This window comes from Opisthocomus hoazin, chromosome 12 (genome assembly GCF_030867145.1).
Source record: "Opisthocomus hoazin isolate bOpiHoa1 chromosome 12, bOpiHoa1.hap1, whole genome shotgun sequence".
In the NCBI taxonomy this organism is placed as follows: Eukaryota; Metazoa; Chordata; class Aves; order Opisthocomiformes; family Opisthocomidae; genus Opisthocomus; species Opisthocomus hoazin.
This window is the reverse complement of record NC_134425.1, coordinates 2660552-2677859: the sequence shown is the minus strand read 5'-3', so window position 1 is coordinate 2677859 and position 17308 is coordinate 2660552. Positions and strand designations below refer to the sequence as shown.

Genomic DNA, 17308 nt, shown 5'->3' with positions numbered 1-17308 from the left:
GCATGATTCACAAAGCAGTCCCACGGCTGTTCTCCCTCCATCGCCTACTTGCACTGCCAGTGCTTTTCCACTGCACTGAAGAAAAGCACAAAACAGCCTTAAACCCTGTTGTGGGCCCAGTTTAGACAAGACCTCGCCTCCTATGCCAAGGGCTGTGCTGCGGAGCCCTGCAGCACCAGCAGCACAGCAAGACGGGGAAAACACATCCGTGGCACGCAGCAATGGCACGGGGGCTCGCACCACAAGAGATGCAAAGAGCCAGCACGAATAAAACTAGAAAAAAAAACCACCTTTAATCAACGTTTCATTGCTTAGGACAGCCTCAGCGCTCTCTTCACACGGTGCTTCCCCCAGGGACCCGCGGGCTGCTCTAACCGGAGGCACCGTCTGAGGGAAGGCCCGCCCGGCAGCCAGCGCACACCCCGACACAAGGCCGACCCAGCTCCCCGCCGGGCCGGGCCCTCCCCGGGGGAACGCTCCTGCGGCGGGGCCGGTCAGCGCCCGGGGAAGGCCGCGGAGGAGACGCCCTGAGGCGGCAGCACCGGGGTGCCCCAGCACGGCCAGTGGGACCAGCAGTCCCCTTCCCCCTCCCCCGGTGCTCCCCGCCGCGCCCGCGGGAGGCGAGGCCTCACCCCGCAGGCCCCGCCGGTGCCCCGTTACCTGCAGGCCGCGTCCCGCGCCGAGGGGGCGAGCCCGGGCCCAGGCCGGGGCGGGCGGCGGGGCAGGCCGCCGCCAGCAGCCGCACCGCCCCCGGAGCAGCAGCAGCCGCACCAGCGCCATGAGCCGCGCTCCGCCCGGAGGCCTCCGAGGGGCCGCTGAGGGGAGGGCCGCGCCCGCAGGCCGCTACGCCCGCCGCCGCGCCGGGAACCGGAGGCCTCAGCGGGGACGGAAGTGCTGGGTGAAGAGCGAGGGGCCATCTTGGAAAGGGGCCGGCGGCAGCGGGACTGCCATCCCTCAAGATGGCGGGCGGCGGCGGCGGCGGCGGCGGCGGGGCGGGGCTGTGGTCGCGCGGGGGCTGATGGGCCGGCCCGCACGGTTACCGCGGCAACGGGGGTTCCCGGCGGCCCCGCTGTCGAGGCCTGACCCAGCCGGGGGCCCCGCAGCCCGGCCTGGGGTAGGCCCGGGGCCCGCCCAGCCAACATCCCCGCAGCCCGGCCTGGGCCAGGCGCGTCCCTCGGCTCTGCCTTGGCCGGACCCTGCGGCCTGCCCTTGGCCAGGCCTCCCCCGCCGCCCAGCCCCACAAGGCAGGCTGCCTTCTGCAGAGGAGCCGCAGGCCGAAGGTCTGCCTGGCCGCGGCCCCTCCAGCAGGTGGTTCCCCCAACCCGGTCAGGCCCTGCGGTGCAGCCAGGTGCCCCCTGCCCAGCCTTGGCCAGGGTCCCCCGACAGATTTGGGCAGGAGGAGAGCAAACACCTGGGAGGAGCAGGCGGGTTCCTGCAGGCAGAGAAGCGGCTACGGAGGCACGGCTGGCAGGGAGGGCTGGCTGCAGGGAAGCAGGCGGTGTGGAGTCTGGTGGTGTGAGCACACAGCTAGCCCAGCTCTGGGATTTCTATCGCTCTTAATGTCGTGTTAATTGTAATGGCTGGGAAAAGAAGAACGAACGAACCTCTGCTTCCTTAGATTCGACAGAGCAGAAAGAGACCGGCTCCCTCCCTTTGCAGCTGTTGCTGAGGAAGACTCCGCTTCTGATAGCTCAAGGTATGAATTAGCTCTGATGGATAGCATTTAGTGTCTGCAGCGGAGCACGATGGATTAACCAGTATGCTCAGAAGTATAACGAGTGAACAAATACATACACATTTATATCTCTGCTCTTTGTCAGGCAGGTTAGTTGGCTCCTGTGATCTGTCTTCTGTGGAAAAGCCATTGCAATGTGTTTGACACCTCACAGTAGCCCAGCTACGATGCAGCCAGTAGTCTGTATTTAAAATTGCTCTGTGGGTGCACGTGTGTGGTTCTAACATGGTGGAACCCTCCCCTCAAGCATTACACCAGAGCGTGTCAAGGTTGTGAGCAGTGTTAAGTTCCCTATGTGCAGATATCACAAAGGTCGTTGTATTTTAAGTCCCTGATCCTAAATCTTGTGTAATCTCTTCCTAGTTTGCACTAGTTGTGCACAGCAGGGTGGGTGGGCTCGATGTCCTCTGCTGAGTATTTCTTTGGGGCAGGAAGGCATTTCAGAGCAAACATCACCTCCCTCCTGCCAGTTACACCCTTCTTGCTCTGCTGAAATGAATATTGTTTGCCAGGCCTGCAGATCTGATCTCTCCTGCCCGTGTCCTTTGATGTGCCTTCAAGAAGTCCTGTTTCTTTCTCCTCTCCTGTCTTGCTGACCGGGATGGTTTCTGCAGCTTTTTCTCTCTCCCGCCTGTCCATGTCTCTCCCCTCAGGTGGCTCCAGGGCAACTTTTAGGTATCATCGCTGTTGTTTGTTCTCCCAGCTCACCTGTCCTGAAGTATCTCAGGCATTCCTGAATGGGAGGTTGCAGGCCTACATAAAATAATAAATAATAATTATCTCCCTTCCCAGCAGGGCGGAATTAGCATCCTCTTTCTAGAAGAGTCTCTTAGGATGTTAATTGTCATCTGCCCCCTGGGATGTGTCTAAGTAAACCTTCTACCAGCAAGGTCTATTAGCATGTTAATGTCCTCCTCACTCCTGGAACTCTCTTTGTATTGCTGGCTTAATCATCAAACAGCTTAATTTACAGACACAAAATTAAACTGGTTGCAATTAATCCATATTGGCTGGTCATAGCATGCAGTGTCGCAGTGGGGATGTGACAGCCGGCTGTGGAGACACCAGTGGATCCTCTGCCCCACAGGTCCCACCCGGCATCGCCAGAGAGGCCAAGCTGCCCAGGGCGATGCTGTGTGGCCCACATTGCTACCTGCCTCCGCTCCACGCTGGCCGTGTGGGCTCCTCTCCCAGTGCGCTCGCTGTCTGTAAAGAGAGGGACATCTGCACTTGCTCTGCTGGGGAGGAATCTCTGTCCCTTGTCCTGGCCAAGACTGGAGGCTGTGAAACCCAAGGCTGCAGGGAGCCCAGGTCTGATGCGGGCACACCCACAGCTAGAGGTGAGATGGGTGCTGCGGAGCTGTGGTGGCCCTAAGTGACTAGGCCGGGGAAGGACAGCAGAAAAAGCTCCTGCTCGGCACAAACGCGAGCAGAGCAGAAGCCCTGTGCTCCGCACCAGCCCATGCACGACACCCTGCTTGGCCGGGTGGCTACGAGCGTCACATCGGCACCCACCCTGCAGAGGGGCCCGTGGTGGGGGGTTGTTGACACTCCAGCTGGGTTTGGAGGAGGAACTGGCTCCTTTGGAAATGCTGACTGATGGGGGAGGCTCCCGCCAGCACGGGGCAGAGAGGTGCGGGACTTCCAGTGGGGAAACACGGGGTACAGCAACTGCGGCAACGCGTGTCAGGAACCAGCTCCATGCATATCCCTACCTCTGCTTCACTCAAGGCGTGTCACACCTTGCTTCCATCCATTTTCTCATTAGACCTGTTGCTAATTACGCCTGATCTATTTTTAAAGAGATGCATCACTTCTGTAGAATTACAGCCCGATGAGAAGCTAAGCAGTGCAGTTTGCTTAGATGGGACTTTACTGACTTCTGCCAGGCTGACCTGAGAGAGAGCCAAATGGGTTTCATTATGCCTGCCTTATAGCTTTGCTCCAGCCTCAGTGAAGACAAACTTGCACCTATTTAATGATGGAGGGCAGTGAAAGCTGAATGGGTCCAAAATCCAGCACAGATGACCACCCAGCCGCGGCTGGGTGGGCTCACGGACTGAAACAAGCAGCATTCCAGGTCTGTAGGGCAGCTGGGCTCTCGCTGCCATGCTCTCAGCCAGAAGATGCAAGTGTCGATGTGACAAAACCATACTGAACTATAAGGACTGGTGATTTACAGAGGCACCACGTAGCTGGAGTTGTCGTGATTCCTATTCCTCCTTTCCCACTGTGCTTCAAAGGCAACCAGATGACAAAGCACCAGGAAGGAGAGCCGAGGGCCCTCGCTGGTGCCAACACAAAGTGACGCCAGAAAGGAGAGTCGAGAGGTTTTGCCCCCCGTGCAGCCAGCAACCGCCATGGCTGCACTGCGACATTTGCGTGGGCGGCTCAGGCTGTGCTGCGTACGCGGAAGCGAGTGCTGTCCTCTCTGTGTGTGCGAGAGGTGACCTTGGGAAAGGTGGCTCCAGTCACTGCCCTTGGACTGGCAATATGCTCCTTTGGGAGTAAGCCAGTATTCTGAGAAGACAGATATAACCTGATCCAGGCTTGGCCTCGCTGGGATGTGCTCCAGCCATGACATCACTCAGTAATGCCACGTGTATTTACTACTGGGGAAAGGTGCCGGATTGGAGTCTGAAATCCCTGATTTATCTCCTGAGCAGGTTAGGAACAGGAACCAGCATTAGCAGCCCCATCCTTGTATTTTTCAGGCCAAGAGAAAACAGTTCCCACAGCCAGGACAGCTCTCGGCTCTGCTACGTCTGAAAACTCACATCTCCTACTTTCATGCTCCCTGTGAGACGGTCTCGCCACTCTTGCTCTTGCCCCCCAAGTCTCAGGAAACTCGTTGCAGAATGCCGTCAGCCCCGCAGCTTAGCTCAGACTCATTTCAACGCGGCGCTTTGCAAACCGAGCGAACGGATACCTGGAATCAGGTGGCCACTGCGCCATCCACAGACTTCGCATCAATAATGAATCAAAGGATTAAATGTAGAGCTGAAGCTGCTAGAAGGTAAATTCAGACTTTTTAAAAGGTGAAAAATTGCTCTGTTACACACCCAGCAGCATAAGCCAGGACTCCTCTGTGGCAGAACAAAAATGCACAGCTCGGCGCTAGTTAGGAGGCTGCGGAGCGTTCCAGCACCCTTCAGCAGTGTGCATCTCTGTCACGTAGCAGATGGTTTTTTTTAGACTCCTACTTTGCAGATGACAAGTCAAGGTCAAGGGATAGATGCTCCCCTTCAGCGTAGCAAGGCCAAGTATCCCGGAAAGCCCTAGGCTCAGGAACAAAGGACGTGCTTAAAAAGACCACACGTCTGTCCCTCAAGCACAGTGAAAATCCTCACCAGGGAAAGATCTGTTCAGCACGTAGCCTTTTTGTATGAGCCAGTCCAAAACCATTCCACCTATTCTTCCAGGAACAGCTTGGGACCACTGCAAGTTCCAGTACCTCCCGCTGCCGCTTCCCGACCCGCTCCTCTTGGTGCACACAGGAGAGCGTGGCACTGCAGCCGCTCCTCCCCGGGGACGAGGAAGGCACCCCAGCCCCGCGGCGAGGCAGCTGGCAGGCTTAAGGCACAGCTGGGACGACACAGTGCTGGGCTACAAACATTTATGTTTCAGTCACCTCTAAAGACCGGAGAGTTGAAGACAGGTAGGTGACAGATGGCTATAGGCAGGGGATCACAGGGGATCAGCCATACAGCAGCAGCGACCGAACCGTCTGCCAGTCACAGCTTACCAATCGCCAGAAAAGCCAAGGAAACGCAGGCAAGAAGGAGCAGTGCTCTGACAGCGTGACACGGGTACCTCTCAGCTTAGCTTGCAGGGGTAGAGCGGGAGGAGGGAAATAGCTTGTTTGTGACTCAAAGGCCATGAATGAGCAGATTGCTCCATGGGAGTGCGCTCCCTGGGGAGCTGCTGAAGCGTGCGGAGCTCAGGAGAAGCCCAGGAATCCATCTGTGTGCGGGAGGTGGCTGAAGTCATCTCCGAACCCCGCAGACTGGGGGAGGTCAGTAAGCTCCGAGCAAGCAACTGTCACTCCACAGCCCTGAAATCCATAAGCAGGCTAGAAACCTTAAGCCTGTCATCAGGAGTCTTAAAAACAGTAATTAGAACAAGACTGTCATCAGTTCACACCTAGAACATCAATACGAGGTGTTTACCCAGCAGCAGGGGCCCACTACCCTTGGAAAGCATCCTGCTCTAGGGACACAGGAGGCCTGAAGCTCCATGGGCTTACCATTCCCGTAGGCATAAGGTCCTGCAGGGAGCCACGTAAATAGACTTGCTACCCATAAGAGCAGCTCAGAGCTCTGAGGGGCCCAAAAACACTGCTGCCAGCGCAGGCCAAGGACACGGTGCAGCACAGGAAGCCACACCAGCTCCTGGGTCACTGGCTCTGCCTGTCCTGGGCCCCAGTGAGTGGTCCTGGCGCTTTGCTGGGCCGAGGCTGGGACTCGGCTGATTACACCGTGGGCTGCATCGAGGAGTTAAACCTTCAGAAGAACGCTGATTTTGGTACGAGTGAGCTGTTGCATGAGTCTAGCCTTATTATTTAATCCCATCTCATAGAGCTGTGAAGCATTTCATTATAAAGCGGGTGAAAGCGCAGTCTTTTTTAGTGGCGTCACAGGCAGAAGTGCTTGTTTTAAGTTGGAGTTGTCCTTTAAAAAAAAAACCATGGATGGCTTGAAAGTAGTTTTATTTAAGAAAAATGAGATGGTGCGCAGAGTTGGGGCGGTTTCTGCTGCAGTACCAAGAGCATCAGCCGTGCTCCTTGCCGCCTTTCCAAATGGCTGCTCTGTTTGCCAAAACCATCTCTCCAAAATGTTAATAGGCGACATTAACTACAACGTGAGCCAAGCTTAAGGGTTCTTCTAATCAAAGCTCTTCTAAAGTTTTATTCTCTTGGCCTCTGTGATGTTGGCACTTGACTGGTCACACAGGATCTACCCTGATGTGTGACTATAGTAGTCTAAATCACACATTGTCTCATCTATTAAAAATAGATCCCCATCTTTACATCCTGGTAGGAGCTGAATCAGCAGAGAACTGCACCCACATTAACACAGACCAGGTATTTTTGCCCGTATGGTTGACACAGTGGCTCCTTCCGTCACGAGACGGTTGCTATAGAGCTTCCAGGGAGCTCAGCTGCAGCGAGATGGTTACCCATAGGCTGCGAAAGCAGGGGAGCGGCTGAGGCAGATGCCATCTCCAGAGTCCGCAGTCAAGAAAAGAGTAACAGAGCAAGGCCCAAAGGGTCACAGAGCTCTTTCCCCAAAGTTAGCGTCCTGTTAGATCGCTGTGACAGGCAGAAATAGGCCTGAAAGCACACTCCCTAAGCGGCCTCATTTCTCTGCCCTCATGCAATGTTCTCTTTCCTCCTCAGCACCACACTATTTGTTTTATTTTAGGATTCGAGAGCTCAAAACCTTCAGTGAACGATAAAGGTGCTCAACAATTAACTATAGTTTTTTTTCCCTCTCTTAAATATTACAACTAAGTTGCAAGGAGCAAAAGCCATCCCAGGGTAACAAATCCAAGCAGGTTAAACATCTTCATCACAGAAGTCTCACCTAGAAAAACAGCAGAACCACCCCCAACTGAAATCATTCCCCCCCCTCCATGCCTGCTGTTAACTTTCTTTCACCAAGTGCTTTTAATGTCCCTCCTTGAAGTAGCCTGATAGTCCATGGTGTTGTGTTCAAATAAAAAAAGGTCAGGGTGACACAGAGAGGCTTCAGCTTCCTCCCCAGCACTGGATCTTCGACCTGGATGACATTCAAGGCTGTCAAAGAAGCAGTTACAGCCAACTATATTTAGGAAATGAAAAAACGCATTTCCCCTCTCACCTACTAGCTCAGAGGCACCAGAGAGGCAAACACTTATTCGCAGTGTTTTCAGTGAAGTATGACAAGAGGAGGACAAAAAAGCCCCCACCCAATAACCTTTCTTTTGATTGGTTTAGTAGGTCTCATGGAGGAGGAAGATGGGCAGAGATAAAAAGACTAAGCCTAAGTAGAACACAGGACCAGCTTAACAGGCTCAGAATAAATCTCTCTCATGCTGTTACTTAACAGCGAAGTCAGACACGTGCTGCTGAGCCACTCCTCCGCCACTACCCAGCCCAGCAAAGAGATTTTTTCTTCCTGGGGGGACCTACTGGCATCCTCGGCACATGAGAACAATCCTTAAGGCTGCCCAAACACGTGGCTCCCAGGGGAACCGCAAACGCCAAAAAAGCCATTGCGCTCATGGAAGAGGGGGGTTAAAACACCCAGAACAATGACTGCTGAGGTGACTGGGGGAGCTGCTGCCTCAGGGCTCCCCATCCTCAGCGACCCAACAAAACCCAGCGAGGCGGCTGCCACCCGGTCTGGGCAGGGAGCCACGCACACGGCCTCGCTTTGTACTCACTGTGAAGATCCACTCCACGAAGAGGATTCCTCCTTGGGGGATGCCACAGCGTTTGGTTTACCTTGGTGACACCAAGGGGCTCTGGCGCTAGATGTCCAGTGTGAAATACAGATATGCAGCAAGCACTCGCATCCTGCTGAGCTTGGCCACCGCGTTGGAGTAGCAGGACCCACCGGTACTTCTGGAGTTACCCTGCTGCTGGGGAGAGCAAATGTAACCGGCGGGAGCACAGCGACTGCCCGGAGGAGACGCGACAGCCTCGCCAGGGCAGATGGGAGGACGGGCACCAGCGCTGTCGTCTCGAGGAACTGAGCCTCACGTGGCGGCTCGGTTGCACGGCGCAGGCAAGGACGCCCGCGCTTCTCCCGCTTCCACAAGCCCAGTGGGACAACGGCGGGTGGCTCGCCCAGCAAGACCGACCGTCCTCGTTGGGAGAGCCAACGGTTTGGTTCGTTTGAAGAGTCACTGTAAATAAAAACAGTGCAAAGGCCTCGTGGTGTTACGCAATCGGCTCTTGAAAGGATCAGAGGAAACAACCAGGCGGGACGGACGCGGCCTCCTTGGGAGCGAGCGACCCGCGGCAGGGCCGGGGAGCACCGCCCGTTTCCGCACGCCTCCGCCGTACCGCAGGGATCGCCGGGGCCTGGTGGAGAGGCCATGAGCCCCGTGCTGCTGCGGCTCCCCGGCACCCTCGGCTCCAGCCGGGGCCTTGACGAGGCCCTTCCGGAGCCGGACCCCGCTGCGGCGCGGCACCCGAGCGGTGGCTGACGTCAGCGGGCTCCACCAGGAGCTCCCCCTTGGCGCGGCCTCTTCGAAAGCCAGAGCAGACGCTTGGCGTGGACAACTCCCGGCGCGAATGTCGTGCCGGGACTCGGCCCCGGCCCAGCGGTGCCCGTCCGGCAGCCGCGGCCGTGCGGCAGCCCCAGGCGGGACCCAGGCGCCGCTGACCCCGGTTGCCGACCCCCTCCCCCAGCACCCACCGGCGGCCGCTCCCCCTCCCAGCGCCTCCCCCCGCCGTCGGGTTTCGGGAAGGCCCCGTTTGCGGCGTCTCGCACCAACAAGGGCCCCGCGCTGCCGGGGAAGGAGGACGGATTCGAACAACCGGGGGGGGGGGGGGGGGGGGGCGGCGAGGGCCTTCCTGAGGGGAGACGGGGCTGGCCCCGCACCCCTCGCCGCCGCCCGACCCCGCGACCGGCGGAGGGGGGGGGGGGGGGTGTGCGTTGCAAGGCGGCGGCGGCGGCGCGGGGCCCCGGCACGCCCCGCACGTAGCGCCGGGGGGAGCGGCGGGGCCCCCCCAGTGCTCGGCGCTGCACACGTAGGCCCCGCCCCGGAAACGCCCCGCCGCTCTGTTGACCTCTGGAGAGGTCGGCCAATGGGCTGCCGCGCCGTCAGGACACGTCGGCCAATGGAGGTTGGTCCCCTCCCTCAGCCCCGCCTCCTCGCTCCCGTCGGCCCTCGCGCGCGGCGGGGGGGGCGCTGCGGCGCCGCGTTTCACCTCTCCCCCCCCCTCCCCCCCACCCCTCCCCGCCGCGACGGAACGCTGGCCGCGCTCCGCCAATGGGGCGCGCCGACGCGGCGGGCCAATCAGCGGCGGCGTCTCAGCGGGCGGCCGATCGGGCGGGCGGGCGGCAGCGCTGCGAGCCGAGGCCGAGGCCGAGCGCGGCGGGGCCATGGAGCGCGCGGCCGGGAGGCGCCGCCGCCACTACTGCTCGCGCGCCCTCCCCTGAGCCTCGCGCCCCCGCCGCCGCCGCCGCCCCTCAGCGCCCCGCAGCCCCCCCCCCAGCTCTCTCCCCCCCCCGCCGCCTCCTCTATGCGGCGGGGCCGGCGGAGCCGCAGGCCTCGCTCCCCCGCGAGGCTGCCCTCGGCCCGCTGAGCCCGGAGCGCCGGTAAGATGGGGGGGGGAGGAGCGGGGCCTAGGCGGGGGCGGAGGGGAGCCGGGGGGGGGGGGCGGTGAGGGCGGAGCGGCCGAGAGAGGGGGCACCGGGAACGGCGGGGGGGGGCTGAGAGGGCAGCGCGGGGGGAGAACGCGCCGTGCCGAGGGTGAGAAGAGGCTGCGCGGGTTGGGGGGGGGGGAAGGAGAAGGGGGGGCACTGGGGGGGGGGCTGCAGAGAGAGCTCGGGGGCTGGTGGATGTTTAGGGGTGCGGAGGCTCGTGGGGTGCGTTACGGGGGGAGGAACACGGGGCTGGGGCGGGGAGGCCGCAGAGTGGGGTGTTCCCTCCGCCCCCCTCCGGTTTTTGGGGGGCCGGGGCGCGGAGGGGAGCGCGCGTTTCGGGGGGAGCGCTGGGCCGGGGGGAACAATACCAAAAAGTTGTCTGAAATGGTAATTTCCGTTTCCCATTTCATCATCCCCGGGCAGGCGTCGGCCCCGCCGCGCTCCTGCCTGCGTTTTCGAGTTTAATCTTTAAATGGCTCGGTGTTTTTCTGCTCCGAGGAGCCTTTGTGTGCCGGGGAGGGGCTGCCCGACACCTTTGCCCCTCAGCAAAGAAGGGGGGGAGGAAAAAAGAAGAATCCCAACCCAAAGCAGCTGCGCTGCTGCAGCCTGGCGTTAACCTCCCCCCCCCGGGGACTGATGGCGGGCGCAGCAAGGCGAATCGCCTCCTCCTCGGGGGCCGGGGTGAGCCGGGGCTTCTGCCCGTCCCCAGCCGCCGGGCCCGGGGCCGCCGGTGCGTTCCCGGCCTGGCTTCCCCTCCCGGCTTGGAGACGTGTTTTGATATCCAGTTGCAGGGAAGAGTTCCTCCTCCTCCCCCCCCCCCCCCCCCCCCCCATCCTGGCTTTGTACACAAAGTCCTCTCCTCCCGCTGGGGACATAGCCCCATAGGCAGGGAACAAATTCCAGGCAGCTCTTGGAGCAGAATTCCCTCCCGAGGTGGCTTCTGAAATTGGGTACAGACCGGTTCTTTTATTTGTGTTGTTTTCCCGTGCGGGCAAAGTTATTCAGCTGAAAACATCTCGCGAACGTAATGCTTTGTAGTGGCTGTGTGCTTTCCTGAAATTGGTGTAAATGTGAGGAACTTGGAGTTAAATGTATTTTTTCCTTTTTTTTTCTGGTTTGTTGACAAAGTGGAACGTTTTAATATAATCACTCCCAATTATTTCCTCTTTCTGGGGGGGGGGAAAAGCTCCGTGGAGTCATGGAGAGGGAAGAGGAGATTAACTCTTGCGTGCTTTCAAATGGCATCGATACATTCTTTTGTGTGTGCTCTACCAGGAACTAAATATTTGACTTGATTAACTTAAAAAGTTGGCGCTTCTACAAGATGGATTTACTGGCAGATGAAAGGTGCATACTGGAGCACTTTTAGGTGATTGTGGTGGCGTGCGGTAGAAGGGCTTGAAATGCTGCGTGGAGTGAGAGTGGTGCTGACTGCCCTGTCACGGCAGGGAAACTCTTAGGCGCCTGGTTTCGTTATGCCTGTGAAATGTCGCTGCCGAAGCTGTGTGACCTGTTCTCTTCGCCGTGGGAAGCGCTCCGTCGGTGGCAGATCTCGCTCTGTGGGCTGCTCCGTGCCTGCGTGGGTGCACGCTCAGGGCTCTGCTCGAGCTGCTCCTCCAGCACAGTTACCCTCGGCCTTCGGGTGTCTGTCCCCAAAGCAGAGCCTTGGCTGCGCTGCCGTGTCCCTCCTGGCGTCTGCTCTTGCCTAGGTGTGTCTGGGGTTTGTGGGGCTCAGCTTGTTTTTAGGCAGAGCTGCTCCCGGTCTCTGCTTCTAGGAAAACTTGTCAGTCCCAAAGCAGGTAGCGTAGGAGGGTATAGAACTTGCCAGGGCACATCTTGTCCATGTCTTGCCTGGAAAAGGGTGGCCTGGGCTCCCGTGGGGATTGCTGTGAACCTGTATTATTGGGCTAGCTGGGACTTGCATCACCTCCAGACTTGTCTGAGTAAGCGGCAAGGGTTTGGTTTGCAAAATTCACAGCAGGCTGAGTTGCCCGTATGGCAAACACCACATCGACGTTTGGAGAGCATACGAGTCCTTCGATTCGTGACCTCCAACTTGATCAGTTCCCAGCTGTTTGCTTTTTTTTTTTGCTTATACCTGTTCTAAATAGCGGTTATAGGAGCCCTGCTCATGTGAGCGTTAGTGGCTTTGACAGGCTGGAAACTGGAGATGTTACGTTTAGGGTTTGACAGTTGGTTTGGCCATTCAGTTCTGCTTCTGCTTTTAAAAATGAACAGTCGTCTGTATCTCCATTTCATACAAGTATGGCTCAGGGTGAATTGATTTTTTTTAATGTGCTGCTTTTTGTTTTCGTGATGTTGTAATAGCATTTTCTCAGACTTAAACATACAGATTGTCCAATATGAATGTTGGTTTTGGATGGGGGAAGAAAACTCAAAAAACAAAACCAAAAACCCTGCAGCAAAGTGCTAGGCTTCATCCTTCCTTTGTGTGTGGTAGGCAACCTGTTAAAATTATTTTATTTTCTACTCATGTTTTAATTGACAGAGTCCCCAAAACGGCTTCTGAACAAAACGGGGCGTATCGCAGTGTCGTGCAGCGTTCTTCTGCTGTTCAGTAGAGCAGACAAATGTATTTCTCTAGGGTCAGTGAAGACTAGTCGTGTTAATCAATACTGTACCAGCAGTGTTCCCTTTTCAGTAAACCAGATGGACTACTTACAACTGGTGGTGATTATTTTAACTGTGTAATTGTAACATGGCTGCGTGATGACAGTGTTTCCTGCAGATACTTCAAAGGAAGGTTCCTGACGAGTATATCGTTACAGCTTTTAATCTGCACTCTTTGTCTTTATGTTGTGGCTTTTGGACACATGTTTGAAGTACTAAGATTTTTTTTTTTTTAACCTCCTCCTTTTCTGTATGTTAAAAGATGGCAATACTCTGTGATAATAAAGTGTCTTGAGTATGGGAATATAACCAGGATTTATAACCGGGGCTCCCATGGCGGTGTATTGGTTTCAGTTAGTTTTAGATCCATGCCGTGACTAAGGCGAAAACTGGGAAGAGCGTGAAGTTACCGTGAGGAAGCGGCAATATTTTTCTGAAATCGTGCTTGAATCTTCTGTGAGCGTGCATGTGGCTTTGTTTTGGGGAAAATACGTTCTGTGGTGACTGGAGTCTGACCTGGGACGGTCTGATTACTCGGTGGAGAAGTCCTTCTCCGAGGGAAGGAAATGCGCAGGACCGGAGCTGGTTAATTACATTTTGTGAAATTACCGAGTGACGGCTTGCTTAGGAGGTTAGCCCCTCTTCCTCCCTCCGCGCGGAGTACCTGAATTTCAGGCTTGACAGTCTGCCTTACGGATTGAAATTCTTCCTCGGTGTTAAGACTTGGTGGTGGTAGGTACATAGCAAGTAGTGACAGGTACTACTGCTTTTCAGTACAGCAGAGCAGAGAATACTTGGAAGCATTTACATGGTGGTTGTTATTCTAATCGTATTTCCTTGATGAGGCTCTAGTAAAGGTGACTTGTCTGCTACCTCCATTGCGAGGGAGAATTGTGTGTATTTCGGTCGTAAAAGGCTGTGGAGAGAAACTGGTGTCTCCACAGCAAAGATTTTAGCGTTCCGTGATAAACTCGCATGTATTTTTATTCCATCTAATTTAAAACAGTCTGCACGACACTTCACAGGAATGATTTGTATGCAGCTTTTAAATATTTTCTTTTTCCTGCAAGAGAAATCAGAGGCACGGAGCTGCTTTTTCTGAGGGTGCAGAGCGCTGGGATTCTCAGCCAAGTGTTATTTAATTTGTATGCCACTGATGCACAGTCATAAAAAATACTCGCATAAATGTTAAAGGAAAGCTCGTGTACTCAATTATTTGAAATCACAGGCATCCTAAACAGTATGGGTTTGTGCAGCTAGCACCTTAATAAAGTGTGCTTGGGCAAAACGTTGTCGTGGAGGGGGTAGGAGGCTGTCAGCGCTGTAGTCTGGAGGCTGGTTTTGAGCACATTTGACTGCACCTGGATTTTTCAAGCTTTCCCGTGTGAGAACGGGAGTTTTCTGGTGTGTTTTCTCGTGGAATGGTTGGGTATTTAAAAATCTCAATTTATCTGTGTCTTGAGCGGTGGTGCTGGCTTCATCTGTGGCTGGTTATAGGTGATGGCAATTTGTAATCCCTTACAAGTGTATAAAAAAAAAAAAAAGAAGCTTAAATGCTAATAGCAGGGAAAAATCTGTTTGGCATGTAGTGTGCGTGAAGAAAGCAGGCCCACACGTTGGTCTGTGTGGTCTCCGTCAGCCCGGCTGAGGGCTTTTAAAAATCTGTTCTAATTTTTATGCTGTGTGTGGAATGGCTAATCCCCTAAAAGCCTCGCACCTTTTGACAGATGAAACGCTGCTGTTCTTAACTTACTTGAGCAAAATATTTTTATGGATGGTATTAGCTCTGTGGCTCCAAGGGTAATGCAGTCCTTACACGAGGAAGATCTTGCTTTGATCTGACAGCTTTCAAGATCCATTTCCAATCACTGGATTCCATTAACTCTGTTTATAATGGTGCCCTCAGACTTTTTTTGTTTACGTGACTCTTTCGGGTGTTAACATTTCTGTGTATGTGAGTTCTCTTTAATAAACTGAAGGAGTAATTGGGGTCAGGAAAGGAAATAATCCTGTGAGAAGGTGCAGTTAATTATATCAGATATTTTGGGCTCCAGAATTGTACCTCTTGATTCTTTAATGTTTTCCCCAAACTGTAGGATGTAGAGAAACTATCAAATCGCCACCAAAATAGGACGGTGGGGCAGGGGGGTGTCTGCACAGTTAATTTTGGGAGTGAGATGAGCGCAGCTGCGGGCTTGCTGGCCATGAGGGCCGTGGAGGAGAGGAGGGGAGGCTTCCCCGTTGAGCAGCCCCTTCCCTCCTCGGCGTTGGTGTGGGCTCGGACACGGCTGACGTGGCCCTCTGCTCGCCGAGCGCGGGGTCGGAGCACCCCGGGCAGGCGATGGGTGCCGGCCGGACTCTCGCTAGACCTCGCCTGCGAGAAACCTGCCTGGGTTCTCCTGCCCCTTTCAGTTTTGGTGGTGAAAAGGCGTCAGCTCCTAAAGGGGGCTTCTGAAACCTGTGTCTCTCCTGGTTATTTTTCATTTTCTCAAGTTCATCATGTGAGTAAGTGGTACTCATTGCAGTGTATCTCTTGTAAGCAAAGGCTGAAATTGCAGCCTGCGAAGGCCGAGACGCTGCCCTAAATTGAACAAAAAGCGTGCAGCGGTCCTTAGTGTGGTGGGGTAGCAATGACGGAGAGTGAATTAGCTGTTGTAGCCAGAAGAAAGTGATGTTTTTTTTTTTAGGTCAGGGTTGAAGGCCCTGTCAGGGTGGTGATGTGAAGCATATATTACTGTCTGCATTGTCCCTGCCATATGGATGTGTGCGGTACTGCCCTTGGCATTCATGCCTTGAATTATTTATCCTCTAAAAATCTGTAGGCAGCCTTTCTTCCCCTGTCTCTAAGAAAACCAAACTTAGCCGATTAGTATTTTAAAAATAAACCTTCCACTGCAAATCATTGCGGTGGCAGGAGCAAACTATTGATTGTATATGGCATTTGTATTAGTAAGCCAAAGGTTACAACATCTGATATTTTGTGGAAACATTGAAATATTAATTCTGCTGGTAGGTGCAAGAGTGCTTATGCTGGCGCTAGGTTCATATGTGAGTAAAATGCATGCCTGTTTCTCTAGCAGCAAAATTTACAGGCTTTGGAAATGGAAAGGGTAGAAAAGTTTTTAGCATGTGTAAAAGAAGCTTTGTCTCAGCTGTGTGCTGAGGGAACTGATGTTTTTCTCACAATACGAGCGGTGAGAAAGCATCTGCTTTCCTCCTGCGTCGTACTGGATTTGTGCTGAGAAGGATGTTGAGGTGGTCCTTGTTCTAGTGGTGGGCTTCGGGTCCGCAGCTGGGAATGTCGGCGTCTGGGGGTGGTTAAATGGCTGGGGGTCATCGGGGAGGGAGGCAGGGGAGGCTAACACTGAAGGGAGCTGGCTCTGTGTGGTTTTTTTTGAGACTGAGAACTTTACAGTGTAGAAAAGGTCTAAAATAATTTACCTTTAGAGCAGCATAAAGCTACTAAAATTGTATCACAGGCATAGCAAGAAGGGAGATGTTGCCCACTAAAAAAATCACCACAGTCCAGAGGCAGCCTGTCCCTGAAGGCTTGACAGCCTGTGCAGCAAGAGGCTGAAGAGCTAGGGTTTGAAAATACTCCACTGCTTTGCATGTCTTGGTGTGAAATGAAAGTACGTGTGATTAGGAGCTCCTAAAAAAATACGTTAAATAGCTTTAAAGGAAAAGAAGGTGAATGGAAGCTGCATTATCAAGTATAAACGTTTAACTGCAGTTCATGGTGCATCTTCGTTTAAAATAAAGCAGGCATGAAAGTGCTCCCCTCCCCCTGAGCACGGAGCGTTATCAGCTTATCTGGGCAGGAGTTCAGAGCCATAAAAACTATATCCTGCTTACACCTTCCAGCCTATCCTCTGACCTGCTCTGTGTAAACAAGTTGTACCAGGAGCTCCAAATTACTAGTAAGTAGCCGGGTTTTCTGCAGGCCCGCAGGTCCAGGAGGAGCCAAGATAAAGTTCCAAGAAGTTCTCCGTTGGGAATGGTCTCCTGATAGCTGCCTTCTGCAGGGAGGGGGTAACAGAGCTGATATCCTGCTGGCTGCGGCAGTGACCGTGTCCTGTGAAAAGGCAGCGATCTTTTGGGTAGACTTCATGCTCTCGGTCTGGCGTTTTCCACGTTCTGCGCGATGATGGCTGTTGCAGATTGTGAAATGTCAGTGTTGTCGTAACAACACACAGCGCTTGCTGCACCGACTGTCGTTCTGCCGTTGCGTCAGGTCTTGGATGGACTGGAGATGTAAGCCTATTTATAAAGTACTGCTATAGTTATATCTTTAGATAGATGGCTGAGATTAGCCATGCCGATGCTGGGAAGCGATAGAGGTGGATGCGGGGAAGGGGGGTGTGTGTGAGGGAGCAAACATCCTGCTCATGGCTGTGCTATGATTGTTTAAATACCGCTGGGTGAGCTGGTGCTCCAGTTACAGTGTTTGGCTGCTTCCCATAGCTAGCTGTCTCCTTGGTTTCATCTTGCAGCTAGGCACAGGCAGATACGTTTATCCGAACTAGATCACGGGTCTGTAGTGAGCAAGCCTGGGTATTTTTGTGTGTAAAACTTTACCTTT

At 54.8% G+C, this 17308-nt stretch overlaps 4 protein-coding genes across 4 annotated transcripts in view; 2 read left to right on the top strand and 2 right to left on the bottom strand.

Annotated features, from left to right (window-relative positions):
* The window catches only part of SPG7 (SPG7 matrix AAA peptidase subunit, paraplegin), a 33688-nt gene extending 32713 nt beyond the window's left edge, over window positions 1-975 (bottom strand). Inside the window, exon 1 of the mRNA XM_075433490.1 lies at window positions 661-975. Within this exon, the coding sequence (XP_075289605.1) occupies window positions 661-780 (120 nt within the window). The 5' untranslated portion in view covers window positions 781-975. The remainder of the gene's footprint in view (window positions 1-660) is intronic.
* LOC142362799 (uncharacterized) lies at window positions 779-8168 on the top strand. The gene is made up of 5 exons (XM_075433410.1): window positions 779-1308; window positions 1619-1696; window positions 2823-3075; window positions 5158-5393; window positions 7713-8168. Exons 1-4 carry the CDS (start codon window positions 779-781, stop codon window positions 5311-5313), a joined length of 1017 nt encoding a protein of 338 aa, XP_075289525.1. The 3' UTR covers window positions 5314-5393; window positions 7713-8168.
* LOC142362798 (uncharacterized) lies at window positions 6287-9833 on the bottom strand. Its single transcript, XM_075433409.1, has 4 exons — window positions 9427-9833; window positions 8787-9299; window positions 8162-8626; window positions 6287-7532 (listed from the first exon to the last, which is right to left on the bottom strand). Exons 1-4 carry the CDS (start codon window positions 9831-9833, stop codon window positions 7391-7393), a joined length of 1527 nt encoding a protein of 508 aa, XP_075289524.1. The 3' UTR covers window positions 6287-7390.
* Window positions 9834-9918: 85 nt separating this feature from the next.
* Window positions 9919-17308, top strand: part of ANKRD11 (ankyrin repeat domain containing 11) — a 166969-nt gene continuing 159579 nt past the window's right edge. Inside the window, exon 1 of the mRNA XM_075433948.1 lies at window positions 9919-10047. The gene's annotated coding sequence lies outside the window, so the exon portion shown is untranslated. The remainder of the gene's footprint in view (window positions 10048-17308) is intronic.